Raw genomic sequence first — 22485 nt, forward strand, 5'->3', positions numbered from 1 at the left:
GGGAAGAGGGAAGAACTTACTAAATAACCCCTGATAAGAAGATCTGACCGTCCCTGCATAGTCCTATCACATATTCTTTTAAACCACTCGGCCACTGAAATCATCCCCAGCTTACGGCTCGCCTGAGGGAAAGTGCTGTGGAATTAGCGTCGGGAAAGGGACGGACCAAGTCAGCCTCCTTTCCCTTGCAGGGCTTCACTACCCCGCAAGTGGAGCAGAGACTGCCCGTTTCTGCTCCAAAATCTGTTGGAGGGAAAGTGCCCTCCGGGATGTGAAGATGTCAGGATAGCCTTCAGTGCTGGGACTGCATTCCGCGCAGTAAGCAAGCTCCGTTCCAGAAGGACGGAGAGAGAGGCTAAGGGGCTCAAAAAGGCCCTTGACGCGCCTCCTGCTCGCTTTTAACTTTTGGGAGGATGCGGTGAGTGTCCAGAGTCTTACGAGGAGACACAGCCCAGCCCCTGTGCAGAGCGGCGCAGTGTCGCGGCACACAGGGCTCATGCGATACTCCCGCACTCATCCCGCAATACGGGCTGAGCCGGGCTCCCTTGCCGGGAGGACTAGCTTGAAAGTCTCCTTGAACCCAGAGTCCACTCCCTCGTCCCGGTCAGGGCAGCGGGACACAGGTAAAAGTAGTTCCTGGCCCCGCGCCATGAGGAAGCAGGGCGCTGTGCTGGGATGGGGAGCGCAGCACACCGGGTGGGGCCGGGATGGGGAGCGCAGGACACCGTGGGGGAACAGGATGGGGAACGCAGCACACCGGGCCGGCCGGGCCCCGGGAGCGCCCTGGACGCGCCTGTGGGCCCGCCCGCAGCGCCCCCCGGCCCGCCGCTGCCCCCTGGCGCCCGCCGCCGAGCACTGCGCCCCGGCCCGCAGGGACCCTGCGGCTCCCCCCGCGCTGGGGACGCGCCTTCCCGCACACGGAGCCCGAGCGACGCTCCCCCACCGCCGCTTCACTCCGCAGCACCTTCCCAGTTCTCTCCGCTGGCCGCTAGGTTTCGAGGCAGGGTGCGGGGAGAAGCCCACAACAACAGCAGGCCATACTGAGATACTCACCAGCAGTGAGAGGACCAAGAATGGAGGGACCAGCTCCCTGAAAAAAACCCCAATGCCAACCAAACTGTTTACTATTCAGGAAATTTAGTAATTATTTTTTCCCCTTCCTTTTCATACTAGATCTTTGGAGAGGTCCTCACGCTCACACTGAAAGGAGGAGACAAAGATTAAGAGACATTTTCAAGTATTTTGTAACACAACAAAGAGTATCAAGGTAGAAATCAACAGCCTGTGACTTTCTGCGAAGCATACAACTCGGATGCTTTCACTAAATGCACTATTACTCTGTACTGAACTGTCTGCCCTTCAGCACTTCTCACTGTTTACTTACACCACAAGCATCACCAAAAGAACACTTCAGGAAGAAATACTATAACCCAGTGCCAAGTGAGGGCATCTTGAACTAGAAGGCTCAAAATTCTTGGTAAATATTAGTTTAGCCTCTCAATATTTGTGTAATGAAGTCTCCTATGCCTCATTTATAGTGAGGAAACTGAGGCAAAGCATCCTGCTCAAAGTTAGGCATCCTCCTCAAAAGCAAAGGAGAAATAAAAAGTAAAACATATTTTTAGATTTTCTTTGCTTAACCAAAGAGCAAAACTCATTTTGCAGAGAAAGTAGTAAAGGAACAAAGACCACGAGGAAGACAACAAAGGCTCAAATCTGATTAAAAACAATACACTGAAATGGGCTTGATGATGCACATTTTGCTGTTTTCTATGAAGCAAAACAATCAATGAAACTATAGGGAATATTAAATATTCTCTATTTATTAAATTCTCATCTGCAATGATTTTTTTTTTTTTTTAAACAAAAGAAAGGTAAAACAACCTCTCCAATACCTTGCACTACCTATTAAATTTTCTCAGGCCACCCAGAGATCTCCCTTGAAAAACCATTCATCATCTCCTGAAATATGCTCATAAGCCATAAAGGCAACATTCACACCCAAGCTAACCCACCTCCTCAAAGGCAAGCAATAACTGGAGTGAAACCATTTGAGTCAGAACTTGGCTGGCTTGAAGAAGAAAAAAGGAATTTCTACTGCTAATGTGTGATGCTGGTAAGCAAAGTTGATTAAAACAGCAGCAAAGCTCATCACTTCAATATTGTTATGCTACACAGGTATTTTGGAACTCTGAAGTTTATTTTAACAATATCTCTGTAGGAATTAGGCCATTAGATAAAAGACACCCAAAAAAGCATGTTTCATCTTCAGGAGAGCCAAAACAACCTGCATACGAATCAGCAACACATCTGAATTTACAGAATGGGTCAGGTTGGCAGGGACCAGAGTGGGTTGGCTCCTCCAATCTCCTTGTTGAAGCACGGTCCTCCTAGAGCACACGGCACAGGATTGTGTCCAGATGGTTCTGGAATATCTCCAGTGAGAGAGACTCCACAACCTCTTTGGGTACTGTTCCAGTGCACCTGTATACTAAAGAAGTTCTTTCTTGTGCACATTGCTTCCTGTCCTAGTGCTTGGTACCACCAAGAAGAAAGGTGTGACTGGATGCCTGGCTCCATCCTCTTGACAACCTCCCTGCAGATATTTACAGACTTTGGGGGTGTGCAAACAGTTATATCGCTAGGAGAAAGTTAATGGGGACTGCCTAAAAATAATGGATGCCACACTGCCACTCGCAGTTTACATCTGGTCTACAACCCTGTTTTCCCATTTTTGCTGTAGGAGCATCTGCCAGACAGGCATGAAGGAGTAAGTGTGGGTAGAGCAAACTCCAATCCACTCATAGATATCTTGGCTTAAATACTCAAGAGGCACTTATTGAAATCTTTGTTATTCATTCAGCAAACACCATGAAGAAGCTCTTCAAATATATTTGACAAACTGTTTCCAGTCACAATAAGTCAGTCTCACAACATTCAACATACAGGTTTTACTTTACTCAGAAAGGGATGTGGCTTAGGGGAGGAAGCATGAAGATAAATAGGGTAAATGAAGCCAGAAACCACCTACACCATAAACTCCGAATAATGCCACAGAGTAAGCTTGTTTTGATAAGTTCCTTCTTATTTAGTTTAATGATTTCTTTCTATAAATCCTGGGGCATTAGGAAAGAACTTTTCACCAAAGATAGCAGAGAACATACATTCAGTATTTCAAACCAAAGTTCTACTAATTTGATCAGCATGTGACTATCATGTAACATCGATGGATGACAATAAAGTCATGCCAAACTGAAATTGGAGGAACTGCAGTCACAGATACAACAGCACGTGGGACAAGTGACACTGTCTATGCAGCATCTTCTCTGTGGTTTGTGTCCCCACCTGAATTGTGAGCATCTGGTTTCAGAATGGTATAGGACACAAGAGAGATGTGGTACTACTTTTCTCTGCCATAAACTATTATTTCCCACCTGGGAGGGTTAATCCAGTAACCCCTCAAATTAGACTCATACTGTCTTTACACTATTGTATTGAGGAAGCAGATGGCTTACCTTCTGCTACCATCACACTCAGCTGTGTGACTGCTCTTGTCAGCTGTATGAGCAAGGCTAAGGCCATGCTATCACAGGCTTTATAAGCCAAGCTTTATAAGCATGCTGTTACTTCCAAACATTTAATAACTTTTAAGGATTTTTGTTCTGCAACTCTTGTCATGACATTTCATCTTGCAGATACAGCAATGTAGCACATCTGGAACTGATTGAGCCCTCTGGTATGGCACAGATTTGTTCCCATCTCATAGCCATGTTGCAATGCTGAGAGCACGATAGCACAACAGACATTAAGCTCGGTGCTTAATTTTATGTCCACAGGCAGCACGAGACCACTCCTGTAGAGGATAATCTCATCTTCAGTCACAGTATCCTGTGACAGCAATTTACAACACTGGCAGAATATCTTCCCAGGTGTTAAACCGTTTACTTTACCTGTGCATTTGGTTTCATTTAAAATAATTGTGACACCAAGGCTGCTGCCTACAATTGAATTATTAGTTAAATGATAAGTGAATCTTCCATTTCCATAATAATATGGGACTATTGCAAGTAAAATTTCTTATTGACAGAATAAATACTTATCTGTAAAACCTTCCACAATATTAGCACAACCAACAGAATCACAGAAAAGACAGTGAGAATCAGAGCAGAAGCCTTTGTGATAATAAAGAGAATTTTCCTTTACTTCAGCTGTCACCTGGACAGGACTATGTGATAAAAAGCGTCATTGGGAATTCAGTATTTAACAAGTTCTTTCATAGCCAAGTGAGCTAAAAAAATCCAAACCAAAACACAAAAGCTTTAAGCAGATAAATTAATGTCACATATGACCACAGTTTTGCTGCAGCATTTTTCCCAAACTGGCAGATGCTAACGGTAAAGTCCCACTACATAAGAGACTTCAGAAAGGATAAGAGATGTCTGGGTCCTTCCAAGGCTTTTGACTACACTGAATACAATTTGAATATACTGACATTTTTCTTGCAGCTACTGTCAAATTTGCCTAAAACTAACTAGCTGGAAAAATAAATGTCTCAAGTATATAAATGTTTTTGTTGAATTTTTGCAAGTAATTAACTGTGGAATTGATGTTTTATCTCTAAAGGTGAGTGAGTCTTTCCAGGAGATGCTATGTCTGATCCATAGGTTGTAGTTGGGATCTGCAGTAGGACAGGTGCACTAACAAAAAAGAATGACAAAAGAGGAAATTTTGACTCTAAGGCAGTAATTAATAAAGCACTCTAAATAAAAGATCATTGTTTCTGCTTCCTTTTCTTCAGTGAGCAACAGCAAGGGGTAAGCATACCTTTCCACCTTTTGACTCTTTACTTGAATTAGGAAAGATACATTTGGACTTTTTATCCTCCCTGTCCTGGAAGAACATGTTACAGTGAGTTCCACAATACCACAGGACATGTATATACCCCCATGCAGGATGAGGAGTGTGCTTCTGCAGAAACTTACCACCAACTGCACTTCAGCTGACATCACACAGAAGACTTAGATAATGTGATTTGGATAAAAATCAACATGAAAATGCATTTCAGGAGTGCACCTACTTCATTGCAAACAAATATTAAATCCCCAGCACGAGTTAGTGTGAGACAATTAATTATGAAACATAAAATATCAAATCTTCTCCAACAATTGTTCTCTAAACAGCTGTTCTAACTCAACTGCAATACTTAGTAAACATTGCCACAGAACCCTATATAGAATGGGTGCTTGTAAAACATTCCCAAGAGGAAGCAAGGAAGGTAGAAGAGGACAGAGTAGCTTGAAATCAACTCATTGCTTCAAGCTCAACTAAACCAGATGAATGGTTAACTCTGCAGAAAAAACATGGTCTAAGAAAACTGAAATAGCCAACAGATACCTTCAATCATCTACATTTGCTGTCTCCTCTCAAGGGATTCTAAAGATCATGGTTGTCAATGTAATCAGGATTATTTCACTGGACAAACACATGTTATTTTGAGAATCCCTGCACAGGAGCAATTAAAATGAAAGCAAACTCAACAATCAGTAGGTTAATATACTCATTTTATACAAGTTTGACTTTCCTGAAGATGAAAAAACATACTTGAAGGAAATAGGTCAGGTATATAAGACTTGTTTGACTGATATGGAAAAGGGGAGGGAAAACCCCCAATGTATTATTGAACTAAAAAGAGGCAAATTAGTGGATTTGATTGAAACACAGCTAAATATGCAATGCTCTAAACTCCCACCCCAAAGAAAATGCTCTTCTGAAGTTTTTTCTTTCTGCTTTACTTACATGATTTTCTGATAGAGAATCTAAAAATTTTGGAAAGATTTCTCAGAACAGTTCAAGCAGCAAACCAAAACCACCTGTTGGTGTCAACCCCTCCTATGAATGCCCCTACTTTCCTTTCACTGCAAAGAAGGTGTGTTGAATTTAAACTCTATGTATTAGGTGAATTGAGTATCAGAAGTGTAAAGAGACCTGTGAGAAACTGTGATTTGTCTTTTGACTATATACTTCTACCTTTGCAAGTGAAAAAGAGATATGGGTAGAAACTAGACACACTAGCATTAAAGATTTTCAAAGTCTTCATGAGCACAGTGTGAGCTTCTCTCAAGATACATACTGTGGGATCTTTGCAGAAATCAATCTATATTAAAAAGCACCACAGCAAACATGTAATGCCAAGTCAGGAAGCAGCATAACTGTGTGCCTTAATTTTTCATTGCAGTGCCCTAATGCAGCTGTTAAAAGTTTTGCAAAACCATGTAAATATGAACATTTATAACATATCCTTTCCTTATCCACTACATCTTATACAAGACCTGGGCCAATTTTTGAATATACTTTTTCTTCCCAGAGGACATTACCTCAGGCTTGTCTATACTGAGTTTGGTTCCAATCAGTCTGTCTCCATCTACTCTGCTTCTCTAGTCTTGACTAATTTTAGAAAATCTGGCATCATCAAGTTCTTGCATGAAAGTTCTCTTCTTCAGATCCCTAACAAATAATACAGGTCTCAGCACTGATCTGGAGATGCACAGTTCCCAGCTTTATGTTTTGGAAAATTAAATATTTCTTTCTGAATCAACTTACTATAATTAACTAAATACTGCTTTTTAGAAAAACCCCAAAATAACTATGCACTGTGTAGAAACACCCCCCCCCCACGTTTTACTAACTCATTCATGTAAGACTGCAATCCTTCATGATAAATGCCACAGGCATAGTGGTTATGAGCTGCCAGAGTACAGGATTAACTCAATTTACATTACAGTACAGCAAACTGAAACACAGCACCATCAAGTGCAATGGCACAGTTAAATATGCTGGCACAGGACCAGTAGGGCTTTTGTTACCTTTTAACATTTACTACTAATCCTCTTCAGAACAATTTTGGCAATTCCCCTTTGCCACACATTCCCCAACAAGTGCCACAATCCATGGGTCCAAGTCTGTGGATCTTGTGAGGCCCAAGGTCAGGGCAGGCTAACACTGTTCTCCCACCACTACTCTTTCTCAAGGCTCAATTGTGAAGAGTCCATAAAGATCTATTAAACTCTATTTTGGCTCTGACCTTGGCACAATTTTCTAAAAAAGCAACTCAGTAAACTTTATAGAAAGTTGTCTGATTCTCAACCCAAGACTTCTTTGATTCAGGATTACATCTTCTCTTCTGCACCTTTTTTAAAGCAATCCTAGACTTGATGCTGGACTGAAAATCCAGGAGCTTCCTGCTAAACAGAACAGCAGGTGAAATAGGAGCAGCTGAATCAGATGTCATTTCTCACTGAAGTACCTTCGAGTGACCAGCAGGATGGTACAAATGACAGAAGTGAAATTAATTTCACACAAACTATCTAGATATTAAAAAAAAAAAAAAATCACACCGAATTTCAAGACACTGTAGGGAGAAGCAGTAAGTTCTCTCTTCATCACCCTGACCTTTTATTTTTAAGTCTCTGCTTTTATTCTGGTTATCCAAGAACATGTTCAATCACCATATTAAAGTTTAGTAACTCCCAACAGGATAAATAGTCCATCTGTAAACACGATCACATACACAGCTTAGTATGTTCTTGAGAGGATTACAAATCTTTCTACTAGATTCTGATCATCTTGCCTACACTTCATCTTCTTTCAGTGGTGGAAAAATCCAAAAACCTACACAGGCAACCTTATAATCTGCTTTTGCACAATTTCTTAGCAAATTGTGATTGCTTCTGTCCTCCCTCTTTGACTATACAGACAAGTTTAATGCTGATCCCACTGGAAATACCTGGCTTCATGCACATTTTTAAATGCAATTACTTTCAACAGTCTCCTTGGATCTTCCAGGAAGAAAAGTTTTTGTTTCAAACCAAAATGATTAAAAATTAATAAATGATTTTGTTACAAATAACAAAATCTCTGTCTCATGATACAAAAGTCCTTGAAACTACTCAGCATTTCTATTGAAATCCCACCAGTCTCCTTATTTCTTGATAGATAGGAACAGCCAGTTCTTTGGCTTTTTCTGCTCCATCCTCTAAAACCTTTATTAGATGGGACTTGTCTTCCTGGAGTTTCTTGATTTCATTCCTGATAGGAGCAAATTTTTGGATAACTGACTCTGCTACCACCATTTTGTAGTGAGCAGTGTCGAGACCAGTGGCTTGGTGCAGCACTTCTTTGATGCTAAGCCCCGTCACTGCAGAGTGAATGGAGACCAGATTGGAGACACCAGGGCGAGCGGCAGGGTCGTAGGTCACCTCCGAGGTAAAGTCAGTCACAGCTTTGCGGAATTTCAGCACTATCTCATCAGGGCTGTCTGCTATGTTAACAGTAGCTAACCTCTGTGGGTCTGACTTGGACATCTTCACTGATGGATCTCTGAGGGATTTTATTTTCTTTGTTGTACCTTAAAAAAAAAAAAAGTTATGAGCACAGACAATGGTTTCTTATGACACTTGCTAAGAACAATGTGCAGCTATATGATGAAGCTGTTTATCCTTGCTCAAAAATGAATTGTGAGCACAATCACATATGCTCTGTTTAGTCCTTGCACCCTTCCTGTCCTTCTAAGAAACTACCTTTCTCCTCTCATAAACTGAATCAAGCCTGCTCCATCTCTCCTGTCCTCACTAAGCACAAACTCCTACTGGGGCTACTCCTAATATTTTATGTAGCTTATATGCTGATTTCCCCCCTAAATTTCTCCTCCCTTCTATTGCTGCACATTACTGAAAGATTCTGAACGCTGGAGAAACAGGTTAACTCCACCATTAAAACAAAAAAAAAAAGAATCCTGTAAGAGTTCATCTCTTTATTTCAGGAAACTCTTCCACTCAAAAATCTCTTGGTAATTCTCCTAAATTGCAGTAAAAAACAGTTATTACAATTTTCTAACTCAACATTGGCCAGCTCTGTTAGATATAAAGCACTGTTCAGATAAGAAAGGTGTGGGTATTGTACAAACTGCCAAAATACATGCATGTACATGAAACAGATTAGTAGCATTAGGAGAATATTGCAAAGTATTTTAACAGCACCAACCCACACTCTTTCCGTTTTTCATCAAGAAATAAAATTCATAGTACATAAAGTACCACTTATCTACAGAGCACTCACACCAATTGTTTTTAGACACCTAATACAGCCAACTAAAATACCTGCATATTGCTCATAGATGGCCTGTGTACTCAGTGAAAGGATAAGAGTTCTTCAAGCATACAATTCAGATAGCCCCAGAAAGTGTTTTGTTCTGAAATTAGCTTTTGTAAGTCTGTCCGTTTTCTGCAAATTTGAAAGAGTTCAGGTAATTAAACTGTCTACAGCTAGTGAATCTGAACTGGTCCCTACCTTCTCAATTCTAGAATATTTTGCTGGTTTGCATATACTTGTGAACTTAAGAAGGAATGCTTTTTGGGAGCAAATTGAAATGTTCTATTTTTCCTTTTTCAAACTGAGTTTTTTATTTTATGGTAAAGAGTCTCACCTGCATTATAGGCTACACTCAGCTCCTCTTTATAGTGCTTAGTACTCAATTAGAAACTGCAGAGTGTGCAATCACTAATATTCTCAGAACTCCACTCTAGGTCTAACACTGTTTTTGTCACTGAGGCTTGAAAACTGAGAAAGGTTTATTACTGCCTGTCTTTTCTAAGGTGAGAACTCCTTGCCCTTTTGGGGGCGAAGGTCTCTGCTGTGCATTCCTCTACATTACTTACAACAAAGATGCAACGCTTCATCCTTGCCCAATTCTTCACGTTTCTTAACAAACATGCCATTTACGCCATCTGACTCCTTCTCACCCCCTGGCTTATGACCTTATTACTCAAAAATCGCTAAGAAGATTTTCCTTATAAGTCTTCCTGAGTTCAAGATCAAAACTGTAAAGTCTTAAGCTCTGTAACAGATACATATTGAAATACTCAAGTATATATTAAACACCCTTAAAAAAAATGGAGCACTGTACATATAAACCAACAGGCTGTTCACCATACTTAAAGCAAACATCTCCCACACAAGACACTGAAGAATTCTGCTTGCTAGAGGTCTCTTGCCTTTTTGCTTCATGTCTCCTGAATGAGCAACAAGGAACAGAGACCCTACTCTTAAAAAAAGTCCAGTACTTGAAGAGCAAGGCTGACTAGCAGCAGCAGAGTGCATCTGGCCCCCGGGACTAGAATACCAGACATCATGTACATTCCTTGACCATGGATTTCTAAAGCCTTATATCTATCTTGGGAGTTCACTTTCATAGCCCCTAGTCTCTTGTTGTCAACTTTTAATTTTTCACTCCCTTAATATCAGTTTGCTCCCTTTTCTTGGTCCCTGAACTATTTCCACAATATTTAAATCCATCTTCAACTTCGAAGTGCAGTTAAGGGAAAAAAATAACCAAGACCAGCTCACTTAAAATGGCTTTGGGCACAGGAAAGAATTCTCCATATTTCTTGTTGAAATGTTGTGCTATATCTTGGGCTAGTTCCAGGTGCAGGACTTGATCTTCTCCAACAGGAACACGTGTTGACCTTTTAATAAAAGACAGATACAGGAAACTCAGCAAAGCTCTCTGGTTCTGATGAAATGTTGCTCAAGAGTGTCACAGCTTCTGCCATGACTGAGGACCAGATTGAGCCAAACACTCAGTTCCAGCTAGATATAGGTGCTGTGGCAATAAGATCCCAAACTGAACATATTCAAGGATGACTCTGCTTTTAGTGCTGAACTGAAGCACATAACCAAGGGCTTTGTGAAGACATATATGGCAAAGGTACCTGTAAGAGCAAGTCATTAAACCCAGTCCAAAGAAAGGTTTCTGTAGTATCTCCTGCTGCCTCTTTAGAGATCAAAGAACACGTTATAATGTGCAAACAAAGTAAGAAGGATCTGCAAGGCATAAAGTGAGAGCACCTTGCCATGTCAAGTCTCAGGAAAACAAAACCATTGAGGAGTCAATACTGAGGAGGTACAAAGGGAGGAAAGAAGAAAGTGTTTCTTCCTCATCACAATTGTATAAATCGTGATCCAGCACCTCTATTATCATAAGTGTTATAAGAGGATTAGAACTGCTAGATTCAAAGGATAATTTGATCTTCTGTATTGCACTCAATGGCTTGAATATGCTTCTAGAGGAAACACAATCTGCATCAGAGGACATGAGGAGGTGAAGAACCCTTTACTTCCCCTGGTGATTCTTTCCCACAGTTAATCATACTTGCTAAAAATGTATGATTCTTTTAGATGAGGCAGACTTGAAATCTTGCCAGCTTTTGATTACTCTCCCATCCCCCAGCAGTTTTTTTTTTTTTCCTAAGGGTTATGGGGTATTCAGCTATGAATACTGGACATGTTCCAAAGTAAGGAAGTTCACTATGCATCTTTTAAATTCTCAGAAAATTTCAGATCAACACGGTACTCTTTCCTTCCGATTCTAAATTACTGGGCAGACATCCAGGAATCAATTTGTCCATCTTTATTCCCAACCAGCCAGCAAGGCAACCCAAAAACAGTTACAGTAAATGGCAGTGCCCTATAACTGAGAGAAAATCAGTTACCATAATCAATACACTTTAAGCAGGTCAAAAGAAATGTTTCCATATGCCAAAATGGTTCCATATTCACAAAGTTTGCCACTAAACAGAAAACACATTATCTCTATAAAAGTCTCTACACCAATCCTTACCTTTTTCCTTGCTGTCTTTTAAAAAAATATTTCTATTCTGGTGCTATTTTTACTCCTTTCTGTCATATATTTACCTTACGTCCATTTTCCTGTCTCTTTGATCCTTGGTTCATCTGAGCTAGTACTGTTTCTCCACCTCCTCTAGCTCTAAATTCTCCTTCATGACTGCTGTTCCCTTCCTGTGTTTCTGTTTCTCACTATTTCTTGTTCCTCATATTATTTTGTTTACATTAAAACATTTCTTATTAAAGATATTAAGTCAAGTTTCTTCAAAGAGATATTGTTTCTCTTTCACTTCCTTATTGTGTGCTCTGTGTGGACAGCCTGCTGTTAACATAGATAGTAGCCAACAAACCACTGGCTTGACTAAGGAAAGATGAAACACCCGATCTTACTAGAGATGGAAGAGACAGACATGGTTGAGCTCAATCAAAACTATGTGATTTCTGATAAAGTTGTCTAAATTTCACCCTCAAATACTTGACACTCAAATCACTCAAATATTTAACAATCAAATGGGACTCGCATCAAATAAAATTATAATATTATATTTGAATATTATAATGATAATATTAAAATTAATTCTGACTTTTGCTTGCTTCCTGTTATTTTTAGATAAAATTTAGGTAAATTAGAAATATCATCTCTTGGTCTTCTAACAGCCCTGTTTTTTCTACTATGATCAATTAATATGAAATTTATCTAGATACATTTTTATGAATTCACAACTGGTTAATCTTGGTTAGTCTGACCTGACATCCTTGTTGTCAGTAATTTGTTACTTCTCTGTCTCAACCAATACTCACAACTCCCTTCAGAACAAAGTACATATGATTTGAACATAAAAATAATTCATACATGGTGCACTGTCCTCAACATTTACTTTAGATAGTTTAAATCATAGAGTGAAATACAACCAGTCATGACAATGCACTACAAATTCTATCAGCCAGGCTACAGGCTTAGGCATGCTGAGTCCCCAGTTCCTCACTAGGGGCTATTTCCACAGCAGCACACAGTACAACACCAAGAAAACTGAACCAGCCCAGGTATTACAAGATGCAGTCAATAACTCACTCCTTTTCATCAGTATGAACTGGCCTACACAGAATCCCCCACTAATATTGGTATACTACACACAGACAGTTTAAGAACCACTACAGTACACTGTATAAAATGAAGCATAACTACTTTAAAAAAAAGTGCATCTGTGTGAATGTGCAATATGTATAATTAAACATCAGTCTGTTATAATTCCCTAAGAATTATTCTCATGTGACCAACTTTTCCTCTTTACAGCCCTGTCAGTAGCTTTTTTACCAGGCTAGATTTCAATCAGCCACTTGAGAGTCTGTCATCCATTTCCAATCTTCTGTTCTAATCACACCCAGCAACCCTGCTCAATAAGTTAGTTAGCATGTTGACCTGACAAGCATTCATTCCCATGAAACTGAACAGACATTGCCCATGGGCTCACATTCTGCCTCTTACTTGTACAGCAAAATATCTGCTGCTTGAAGCACAGGGTAAGTCAACAAACCAACAGTTCCTTCGCTATTCTGGCTGGCACGCTTCATCTGTTTGGAAAAGAAAAACAGAGAAGAATCGCACTTTTGACTAATGGTATCAAAGTCCATGATATCAGTTAATTAGAATTCTGAATAATTGAGTAATTTATTATGTAGCTGTACAGAAGACAGTGTCATGTAACATCCACTCCTTATGAATATATTTTGGTTTATGTCCTATATTTATGAATTTCCCTACACTGTTCTGAAATTCTAGTGAGGGAACATAGGGTTTCTTTTATTTTCCATTTGTAACCTTAGTAATGGAAATTATTTCACATGCAAAACCATCAGGTTGGGTTATTATATTTGTATATTACACATAAATCCTACTTTTAAAACAGTGTCTTCAGCAATAAATTTTTGAAACACTTCATAATGGAGATAGAAAAAGGTATTAATACCTGTGTTAGAGATCAAGACACAGTGATCACACAGTCACTAGGATAGCCAGTGACAGCTGGGAGAACCTGCGACAGTGACAGCTGACAGAACTACAGAGGCAGAGTCCAGTGTTGTTTCCATTAGTTCACACTGCTGCCCACAATCCACCTAATGCATTCTGATGCTCCCTGATATGGATCACCTAGATCAAGACAGTCAGGCTACAAATACAAATTCTCTTCTAGCTGTGGCATTATCTACGTTTTACTTTTAGTAATAGTTAAATATACTAACCCCCCTGAAATCTGTATTATTTCATTAAGACTGTTCAAATATATTTAGACTTGTCTCACACTGTCCAACAGATCCTGTCTACATCTCTAAGTGCCTAGGGTTCAGGGAACCTAATTTGCAAAGCCTTGCACCTGTAACACTTATCTGTAAGTCTGGAAAGTCAATCCAGTCAAAGTAGGATTTAAGAGCTTAACTTTAGAACCTCAGGTTTGAAAAGGTTTGCTTTAATCTATGCCATGCATTAACACTGGTTGCTGTATTTAAGTTTTACTGGTTTTATTTAATTAAGAAGGAAAACAGGAAAAAAGAAAACATCTGGAGGTATTTAAGACTGCTCTGAACTCTGCAAGCCAAACTGCTCTTAAGTGGTCGGGTTTATTTTTTTTTTTTTTTCCTTTTTCAGATACTTTTCTCTCCTGTCTTTTTCTTTTTCTGCTTACTAAATGTCAAAATAAAATACAAGGAAATTAAATGCAAGAACTCTCTTGATGCAGTCATGCTGATGCAACACCAAGATTAAGAAGATGAACATTTGAAGCTTGTAAAGGCAAACATTTAAGATACAATATCACTCAGCACATTTTTAATATTTGTAATTTCTATACTCCTCTTCAAACATATGCCTCTTTTGAACACTCTTCCATAAAATCTACAGAGCACTCTTTATAGGGGAAAAAGAAAAGCTGTTTATGGAACTCCTTAATCAGCAAGGCACAAGGTTTCCATTGCAATATCTTGCATTACTTTTGCATTATTAAATAAGCATTGAAATAACACCGAATGTTCTAGCAAAGTCAGTTCTACAACAGTAAACAAACCTCTTAGTATAGTTTTTTTAAGTCTCTGCCAAAAACACCATTCTGTAGCTTCCAGCAGGAAAATGTTCTCTTAGAGAAACAGACCTGGAGAGACATGTTTTCCCCCTTCCACCACAGGACTACAGAATTAATTAAACCTAAAGCAAGAATAACAAAGGTACAGTTGGTACTTCACAGATGAAAAGTATTTCCAGGACAACATTTCTGCTGAATTCTCATATTTATTTCAAATTTATTTCAAATTAACCAAACTGCCCATACCTTCCACTGGGGCAAACGTAGCAGACGTGGCACATTAGTTAAGCACCCAAGAATCCAGGCAAGTTCTGCATGCTCAGGAACCTGAAAGTATGAAGTTAGAATTTACTTAAATCTTCTTCTTTTATATGCATATTTTCTCAAAGTCAATACGACTAAATTGCATTAAAGACCAGGAAACCATTTATTTCTGTATATTACTTTTTCAGTAAGGTCAAATGACAAGCTAACAAAGTTTTGGGCACCACCAGGATTGAACGCTCTACATTATAATAGTATAGCAAGGTTCTTGTTCCTATCAACTCATTATAAACACAAAACAAAATGCTTTAGCAATAGCAGAGGTGAACACACATGTAAACTCCTTTGCTTGCATACTTGATTCACTCTTTGCAATATTGGCAGATATGAATCTTTAAGAGCATGCTAGTTGTCTCAAAGATGCTCAAAACTTCATGCTTGCAACATGATATAACAACCCAGACAGAAGACAGTAAAAAGTGTTTGTTAACAAGTAAGAATTACTAGGATTATTAATTGCAATTCCTTTGTTGTCACATTTTAAATGTATTTCCTAGCTAGCAGTCATTGGACTACTTTGGTCACTAATGTGTAAAAGTATCCAACCTCCAGGCTACAGCTCGGTGGTTAGAAATATTTCAGATTGATTATTTCCTTTCTTTCTACCTTTCCCACAGATTCAGTATTTTTATTAATTCCCTCATGCTTATTTGACCTGCAATCTTCTGTGCTCAAGACAAAGTGCAACAAAATACCAGAGTAAAATGAACTTCACGGAAAACACGAAGCACAAGACTCCTATTTCATCTAGAAGGAATCACCATCTGGTTCAAAGTGGTTTCTCATTTCTTTCTTCTAGTCACGGATGGAGAAGAGATGGTGCTCTGCTGCACTTGTGTTGACAAGAACCCTCTTTAAAAGCTATGCAGTCATTGATTCAGCTCTGTCAGATGTTGCTTTCGCAGCCAAGACTGCACGTGTGTTTCACTGGATCAGTGGATTTGACATGACATCAGTTACCAAAACACTAAGTGATCTAAACAGTCTTTGTTGGGTTGAATACACAGTTCTGGGTCCTACCGAGTTATACTCATTTCCCATCTTCAAACATGAAGTCCTTTCATAAGTAAGACTAAAGTGCTGAATATGCTGAAGAAAAAGCCTGATAAAATGGGGACAAAAGACATAAAAGTATACCAAAGGGTAGAGATTTCAGTTGGAATAAAATCCAGTATCGGAGGCTAAGGAGCCAGCATTCATCATCCAAACTGCAGTTACTGAGTGTATATTGGTGTGTGAATTAGGAGGTTCTAGGCTTAAACCACAAATCATTTGTCACAAATCATGGTTTAAGCTACTGCATTTTACTTGGCAAGAAGGGTAGGTAATTACTGCCTTTGGTTGGTCATGGTGCATCTACCCAAATTTAGCTACAGTAATCCATCACACTGATCGCACAAATTTGATACAAAGAAACTGGAAGATGCGATGATGCATATGACACCAGTATAGAATAAAAGCTCAGTCTACTCTTCCATCCCCTGAGCAATACCCATGGATCACAATCAGGGGAAGACATTCCCCCAGACAAACTCAATCAGCTTCTTACTGCAAGTCCATTTAAAATGGCAGGTAAATGTCTTCATAAAACAACCAAAAAACAAGAACGTAAGAAATAACACCGTACTGGCTCACAACAAAGGCTATGTAGTCTTGTGCTCTATTTCCAGGAGCAGAATGTGAGGCAAATACATGAACTTACTGCTTCCTACAGTATCTTCCCCTCATACTTCTCCAGCACCCATAATTGTTGCACTAGGGAATATCAGAAGGTATTAACCCTGGCCCAGTCCTGGTAATGTTTCAAGACTCCCCAGGAATGTGTCTAATCCCTTTCTGAACCAGCTTATACTGCCCACTTCACAACCCCATGGAGCAGCAAGCTCCAGAAGCTTAAACCTGATGTGTAAAAAAAAATAGTGCCACTAATGTATCCATGTTTGCTTACTGGTTTTGAATACCACCTCTTCCTGGAATAGGACAATTTGGTGAACAATTCCACATCCAGCTTATTCAGCATTTTTCTGATTTTGTAAACTTTGATTGCATATACGCTGCAGCCTTCTCCTCTTTAAAGTGAAGCAACCCTGACTTGTAATTTTTTGCTTCTTAAGGCAGCTACTTTATCCCCTGCTGCATGAATACCTCTTTTTTGTATCATATCAAATTACTTAGTTTGTTCTGGAGATGTAGACTATAAAACTTTACCCAAGATTCAAAAAATGGGCACACTAAGGTTTTGTATGGTGACAAAACATCATCTCCATCTCATTCACGATACCCTTTCTGGTGATGTGGTGACAATGACATATCATTAGCTTTTTTGAAAATTGCTTGTGCTGAGCCAATGATTTCAGAGAACTGCCAATGATGACTCCAGGACTTCCTTTCCTGCATTGTGTGAAGAAGGTGTAGAATACTTTCATTCAGATGTTTTAAAGTATTTAAAGCCCTTTTACCCCTTATTTGCCTGTCCACTGTTTCATGAGTCCTTATGGAATTCCTTTCCTGGACATAGCATTTGGATACCTATAAGGACTTAGCATTGCCCACGAACTTCTGTTCACTACCCTCTTCAGGTCATGAAGGAATAGGTTGACTAGAACTACTGTCAGCAAGAATCCACGAGGAATATGACTGCTCACTGTGTCATAAAAAAAAAAAAAAAAAAAGTGAGCATTACAGTCTATGTGGCTTTCAACAGTGAAATGAAAGGAAACAGAGAAGAGACATCTCATATTTGGATCAATCTACAAAACAATTTTCAGTTGATTCCTATTGTGTTAGGTAGTGTTTATTGTGCCATCACAAAGAAAGAAGCATCACTTTTCACACATTTTTAATGAAAAAGAGTACAACTGTTAGAGAGGTGTTCTGCTTGCTTTTTAAATTAATTTCTTAAAATGAGGTTACCCAACAATCTAACTAGGATTTCAAGAAATCAAACTACAGAGTTCCAACTAATTCAGGCTATTCTGTGTATACCTTAACCAGTAAAGAACTCAATTTCTTTTGCATTTTAAAACCTGACAATGAACAACTGTCCCGAGCCATGACACACTTCAGGAGTTACCCAGTTTTTCAAAAGAGAACAGATAATAATAATCTTAACTCTTTTCCAATGAAGACATAATTTTCTCAAAGTGCCCTCTCCCATATGTACGCCAGTATAAAAATAATACAAATGGTAGAAAATGAGAATTACATCTCCTATTAACTAAACCCACAACCAGTGACAGTTCCTAAACTATATGTCAAACCAAACTCCAAGAACATTACAATCACTGGTAATTCTGAAAATCAGCTATCTAATCAATTAAATCCTTCAGGTCAACTTCAGCTACTTTTGTTTCCTGAAAAAAAATATAATTGCCCGCTTTTAGTATAAACATTATTTTCTTGGGAAATATTTCTTGTAGCCCTGCTGAAAATATTTCCAGGAATAACAGTGTTCTAAATGCCCTATTTATTGTTTCCCTTTACAAAGTCAACTATTCCCCATTAAAAATTTTCCAAAAAATCTTAACCAGATCCATATAGCAATCCCCCTTTTCCAGACAGTCCAAATCCTATCCCTTGCTCTTCTCAGTAAATACAACTAGTTTCTCTCTTTTATCCTGCTCTGTGCTCTTGCTCATTTTTTTTCTTTCCTAATCTCATACAAGTAAAAAACATCAACATTTCTCAAAGGGTTGAGATGGTCATCTCTATACTACTACCAGGGACACATTTCCTCCTTCACCCTCCATTGTGTTAAGCATCCCCCACAACCTGGCTTACTAATCAGAGTTATTTCCAGACCAAACTACTTACATTCCTTCTTTATGGCTTGACAAGGCCAAGGCTGCATACCCAGATTCCTTCTTCATTTTTTAAAGCATACTTATTTAACAGAGGTGACCACTTCCAAATGATAATAAACAGTTATCTAAAATGTACAAATATTTCTGTTTTTTCACCTGTGTGCCTTGCTTCTCCCTTTTTAAAGACATATAGCTTCTTAATTATTTACTTGTGCAGCCATGTGAAGCTATTAAACTCAGGTCACAATTTATACTTGAATCATCTGTAGAGCTTTATATGCTGAAGTACAACCTCAGGGCTTCTTCCTGCAGACCTATTTTTTTGTCCTTGATCCTAGCTATTCCTTACCAAATTATTGCTGATATTCCCTGGCACAGCCAATGATATATACATGGAAAACCAGAAGCTACTTTAAGTCCAAATAATTCTAGATAATTTTTATGAGACGTACAGCTGAGGAAGACAGCAAGCCATGAGATTCAGGAACAGTGGGAGAGGCATGAATACTGGAAGCAGATCTGGAAGCAGACAAATCAGCAACACTGGACTTCAGCTTTCTGAGGTTATAATACAATGGTTATAATGCAGCTTTGTATGCTGGCAGCTGAACTGGCTTTCTGTAAAAAGAGATGCACTGTTTTATTTTCAAGATGGATTTCCTCAAGTTGCAACCCATAGTCCTTCTCTGTAAGGCACTGCAAATTTGCTGCATATCTATCATGTGGAAACAGTTTTCCCTCATTAAGGGCTACATTTTAAAGAGGTAGTAAATTTAAAATATTAAATTTTGATAGAGTACAAACAAATAGTCTCAGAAGGTAATTTGGATAGCTGTGTACTAAAATAAATTGAAACACAGAAAGGAAAGAGTCCTACATTTAAAAAGAAAATAAACCTTATTTTAGGACTTTTGTCTCTTCTAGAAGTACCAGTAAGAGCTTCTGCAAAATTTAAGAGGTCCTTTTTAAAAGCAAATGATGCTCACAATTTTCTTGAAGAGGCAAGGTTTTATTAATGCCTAAGGTTGCAGACAATATGTTCAAGATACTTAGCAATGTCTCTATATTATACAGCTAAAGAAAAAAAGGCTGTAAAAAAGACAAAAAACTAGACTACTCTTGAATCAAATGCACACAGTGCAGGTACTCTTATGATAGAAAATTTGCCATAGTATCTCAAATTCCTGTTCAAAGAAATAATTTACTGGGTGGAATAATTTATGGTTACAAAGGCAGTATCAGATTTAAAGAGCATGTTAAGCAATGTATTGAATTGAGGGGTGGTTATCTAATTATGTGTCAGTAAATGTGTCAGTATCTACAGCTTTCAGCTTTACCTTGAAACAATTTAGTCACGTATCCTAATTTATATTTGGTTAAAACCTACAGAAATAAGATCTGTCTTAACTTTCTGAAGAACTTGACCAAGAATATTCTTACTGGAATCAAGCTTTACTGGTTATAAACCCCAACAGACCACAGTAATTTGGCCAAAGCACCCTTTCCTCTCCTTTATTCATCATGAAATTAACTTATTTTCAGAAACAATCTCTTAGTATAAGTCCGAGTACTGCTTGAATAATTAGTTTGGTGTGTTGAGAAGATTGGTGAATAGAGGAAAATATAATAGCTATATAATAGTATGAGATGAAGAAGGTAAATTAAAGTGGAAAAGGAAAACAAGAGAAATCCTAGTGAACCATGGCTTTCCTTTTTACTGAGCTCTAGTTATGTCTAGTCCTGTCCATGAGAGAGAAAACAGAGTAATGAGAGAAGCAGAATAATTTCTAAATTAAACAGGCACATACTTCCTCTTATGACAGGAAGTTTTCAATGGACCATGCTAAATTAATGTACTTTAATGAATTTATAAGCTATGATGCAATGGAAGCTTTTCAGCCCCTCTGAAAATTGGAAAAGGGGCAGCATGAATTTATTCAAACTCTGTCCACAAAACAAAGCAGATGGATACTTCTGTAAAATAACAGCAGTGAAACAGTGCACACATTTATATTGTTGTATTTTGGCTTTTGGAGTTAAGGCTAAGACAAATTTGCAAATTCCCACCTCCCGGAGTTACTGCTTCAATTTGCTTGCACACTGCAAGAATACTGCAGCTGATTATACTCAGAAAATAAATCACCCTATCCAGAAGGATGAAAACTGCAATTTTCTGCCCAGAAACTGAACATTATGCTGTCCAGAAACTCACAGGACTCCTCAGAGAAACGTTTATGCAGCGTATCAAGCACTGCCTGCTGAATCAACTCTGATGGAATTTTAGTTTCTCTTGGGACATTTAGCATGTGTCTACTACAATAGATAGGTGGACAGGAAGAACTGCCTGAGACCACATAAAAGCAAAATCATTTTCTAATATTGTTTTGACTGTGAAGCAGATGAGATACAAGATGGCTATGGGTTAGAACTGAAATGTGTAGTGTACCCACCATGTCAGAGAAAATGGGTTATATCATATAAATTTACCATGTGTGCAGATTGCATACTGTCTTCCATACACACCCCCCCTCCCCCCCCAGTCCTTTTTGGTTTTAATAAAAGATCTAAGTTTTACGACAGATGACTGTTACAGCTTTTATCAGTTATGGTACAATTTAAGGAATACATTTTCAGTTTCTTCTAATACTCTCACAACATGTTGTATAAGTCATTATTCCATAACTCCTTTTTTATGCCCAGTAAGCAAAGGCAGCTACTTAAAGCATATCTTGACATTATTTTCTCTAAGAGGGTTTAATACATCTTGCAGCTGTACTCCAAATAGAAATGCACTATTTTGAAAAATGCATTTATTTTTATTGTCTATTCTTACTAAAATTGTCACTTTCCTATAAATTCCTACTCGAGAAAATATAATTAAACAAGATGTAATGAAAGTGCTTCTCTCACTGGGAGGCCATTTTACTGTCCAACATACACCACAATTGTTTTTCCAGATATTCTAATTAAATGTGTTTGTTTATAATCCTTCACAGACAATGCGGTTCCAAACACTACCCTAATTATTCATCACAACCCTTCTTGCTTCTAAATATTTTCAAGTTATCATCACTTCTTCTTTGTAGCTACTACTTCCTAGGCTGGAATTCAAGTTTTTATATGGCAATGTAAGTGTGGGAGGTATTTGTTGAATTGCAATGCATTAAGACCAAATATGCAGCCAGCCACTAACTTACATGTTTTATAACAATACAATCTATAAATGGTAAACTCTGAAGCATACTAAACTAATTTTCATCCAACTAGCACTTTCCATTTATAGGTAATTTAGCTGCATATCCAATCCATAAGAGCATAGGCCATATGCTCTCTAAATACCATAAAAAATTGCCTATGCAAATTTTCTGACACATTTTATTTTATTTTAGTTCAAAGGAGAGGACATCATTGAAATCTTTGATGGGATTCCAAGTCAACTTCCCCTGTATCCTTATCATAGCAGCACCTTTTGGATCTAGGATAAGCATGAGAGGTATCTATTCTCACCACACTTTCTCTTAGCAGTCAGTCTGTGATTCATATTTTGCATATTGTTCAGCCTTTTGTCTCTTGTTTGTATTGAAAAGGATGATAAAGTGTGTGAA

The 22485-nt window shown here is 38.5% G+C and overlaps 1 protein-coding gene across 1 annotated transcript in view; it reads right to left on the minus strand.

Annotated features, from left to right (window-relative positions):
• Positions 1-2729: 2729 nt before the first annotated feature.
• The window catches only part of WARS2 (tryptophanyl tRNA synthetase 2, mitochondrial), a 43390-nt gene continuing 23634 nt past the window's right edge, over positions 2730-22485 (minus strand). Inside the window, 4 exon segments of the mRNA XM_079310207.1 lie at positions 2730-8404; positions 10402-10520; positions 13166-13251; positions 15000-15080. Coding sequence (XP_079166333.1) covers positions 7956-8404; positions 10402-10520; positions 13166-13251; positions 15000-15080 — 735 coding nt within the window. The 3' untranslated portion in view covers positions 2730-7955.

The sequence above is a fragment of the Erithacus rubecula genome, assembly GCF_903797595.1.
Source record: "Erithacus rubecula genome assembly, chromosome: 1".
Lineage (NCBI taxonomy): Eukaryota > Metazoa > Chordata > Aves > Passeriformes > Muscicapidae > Erithacus > Erithacus rubecula.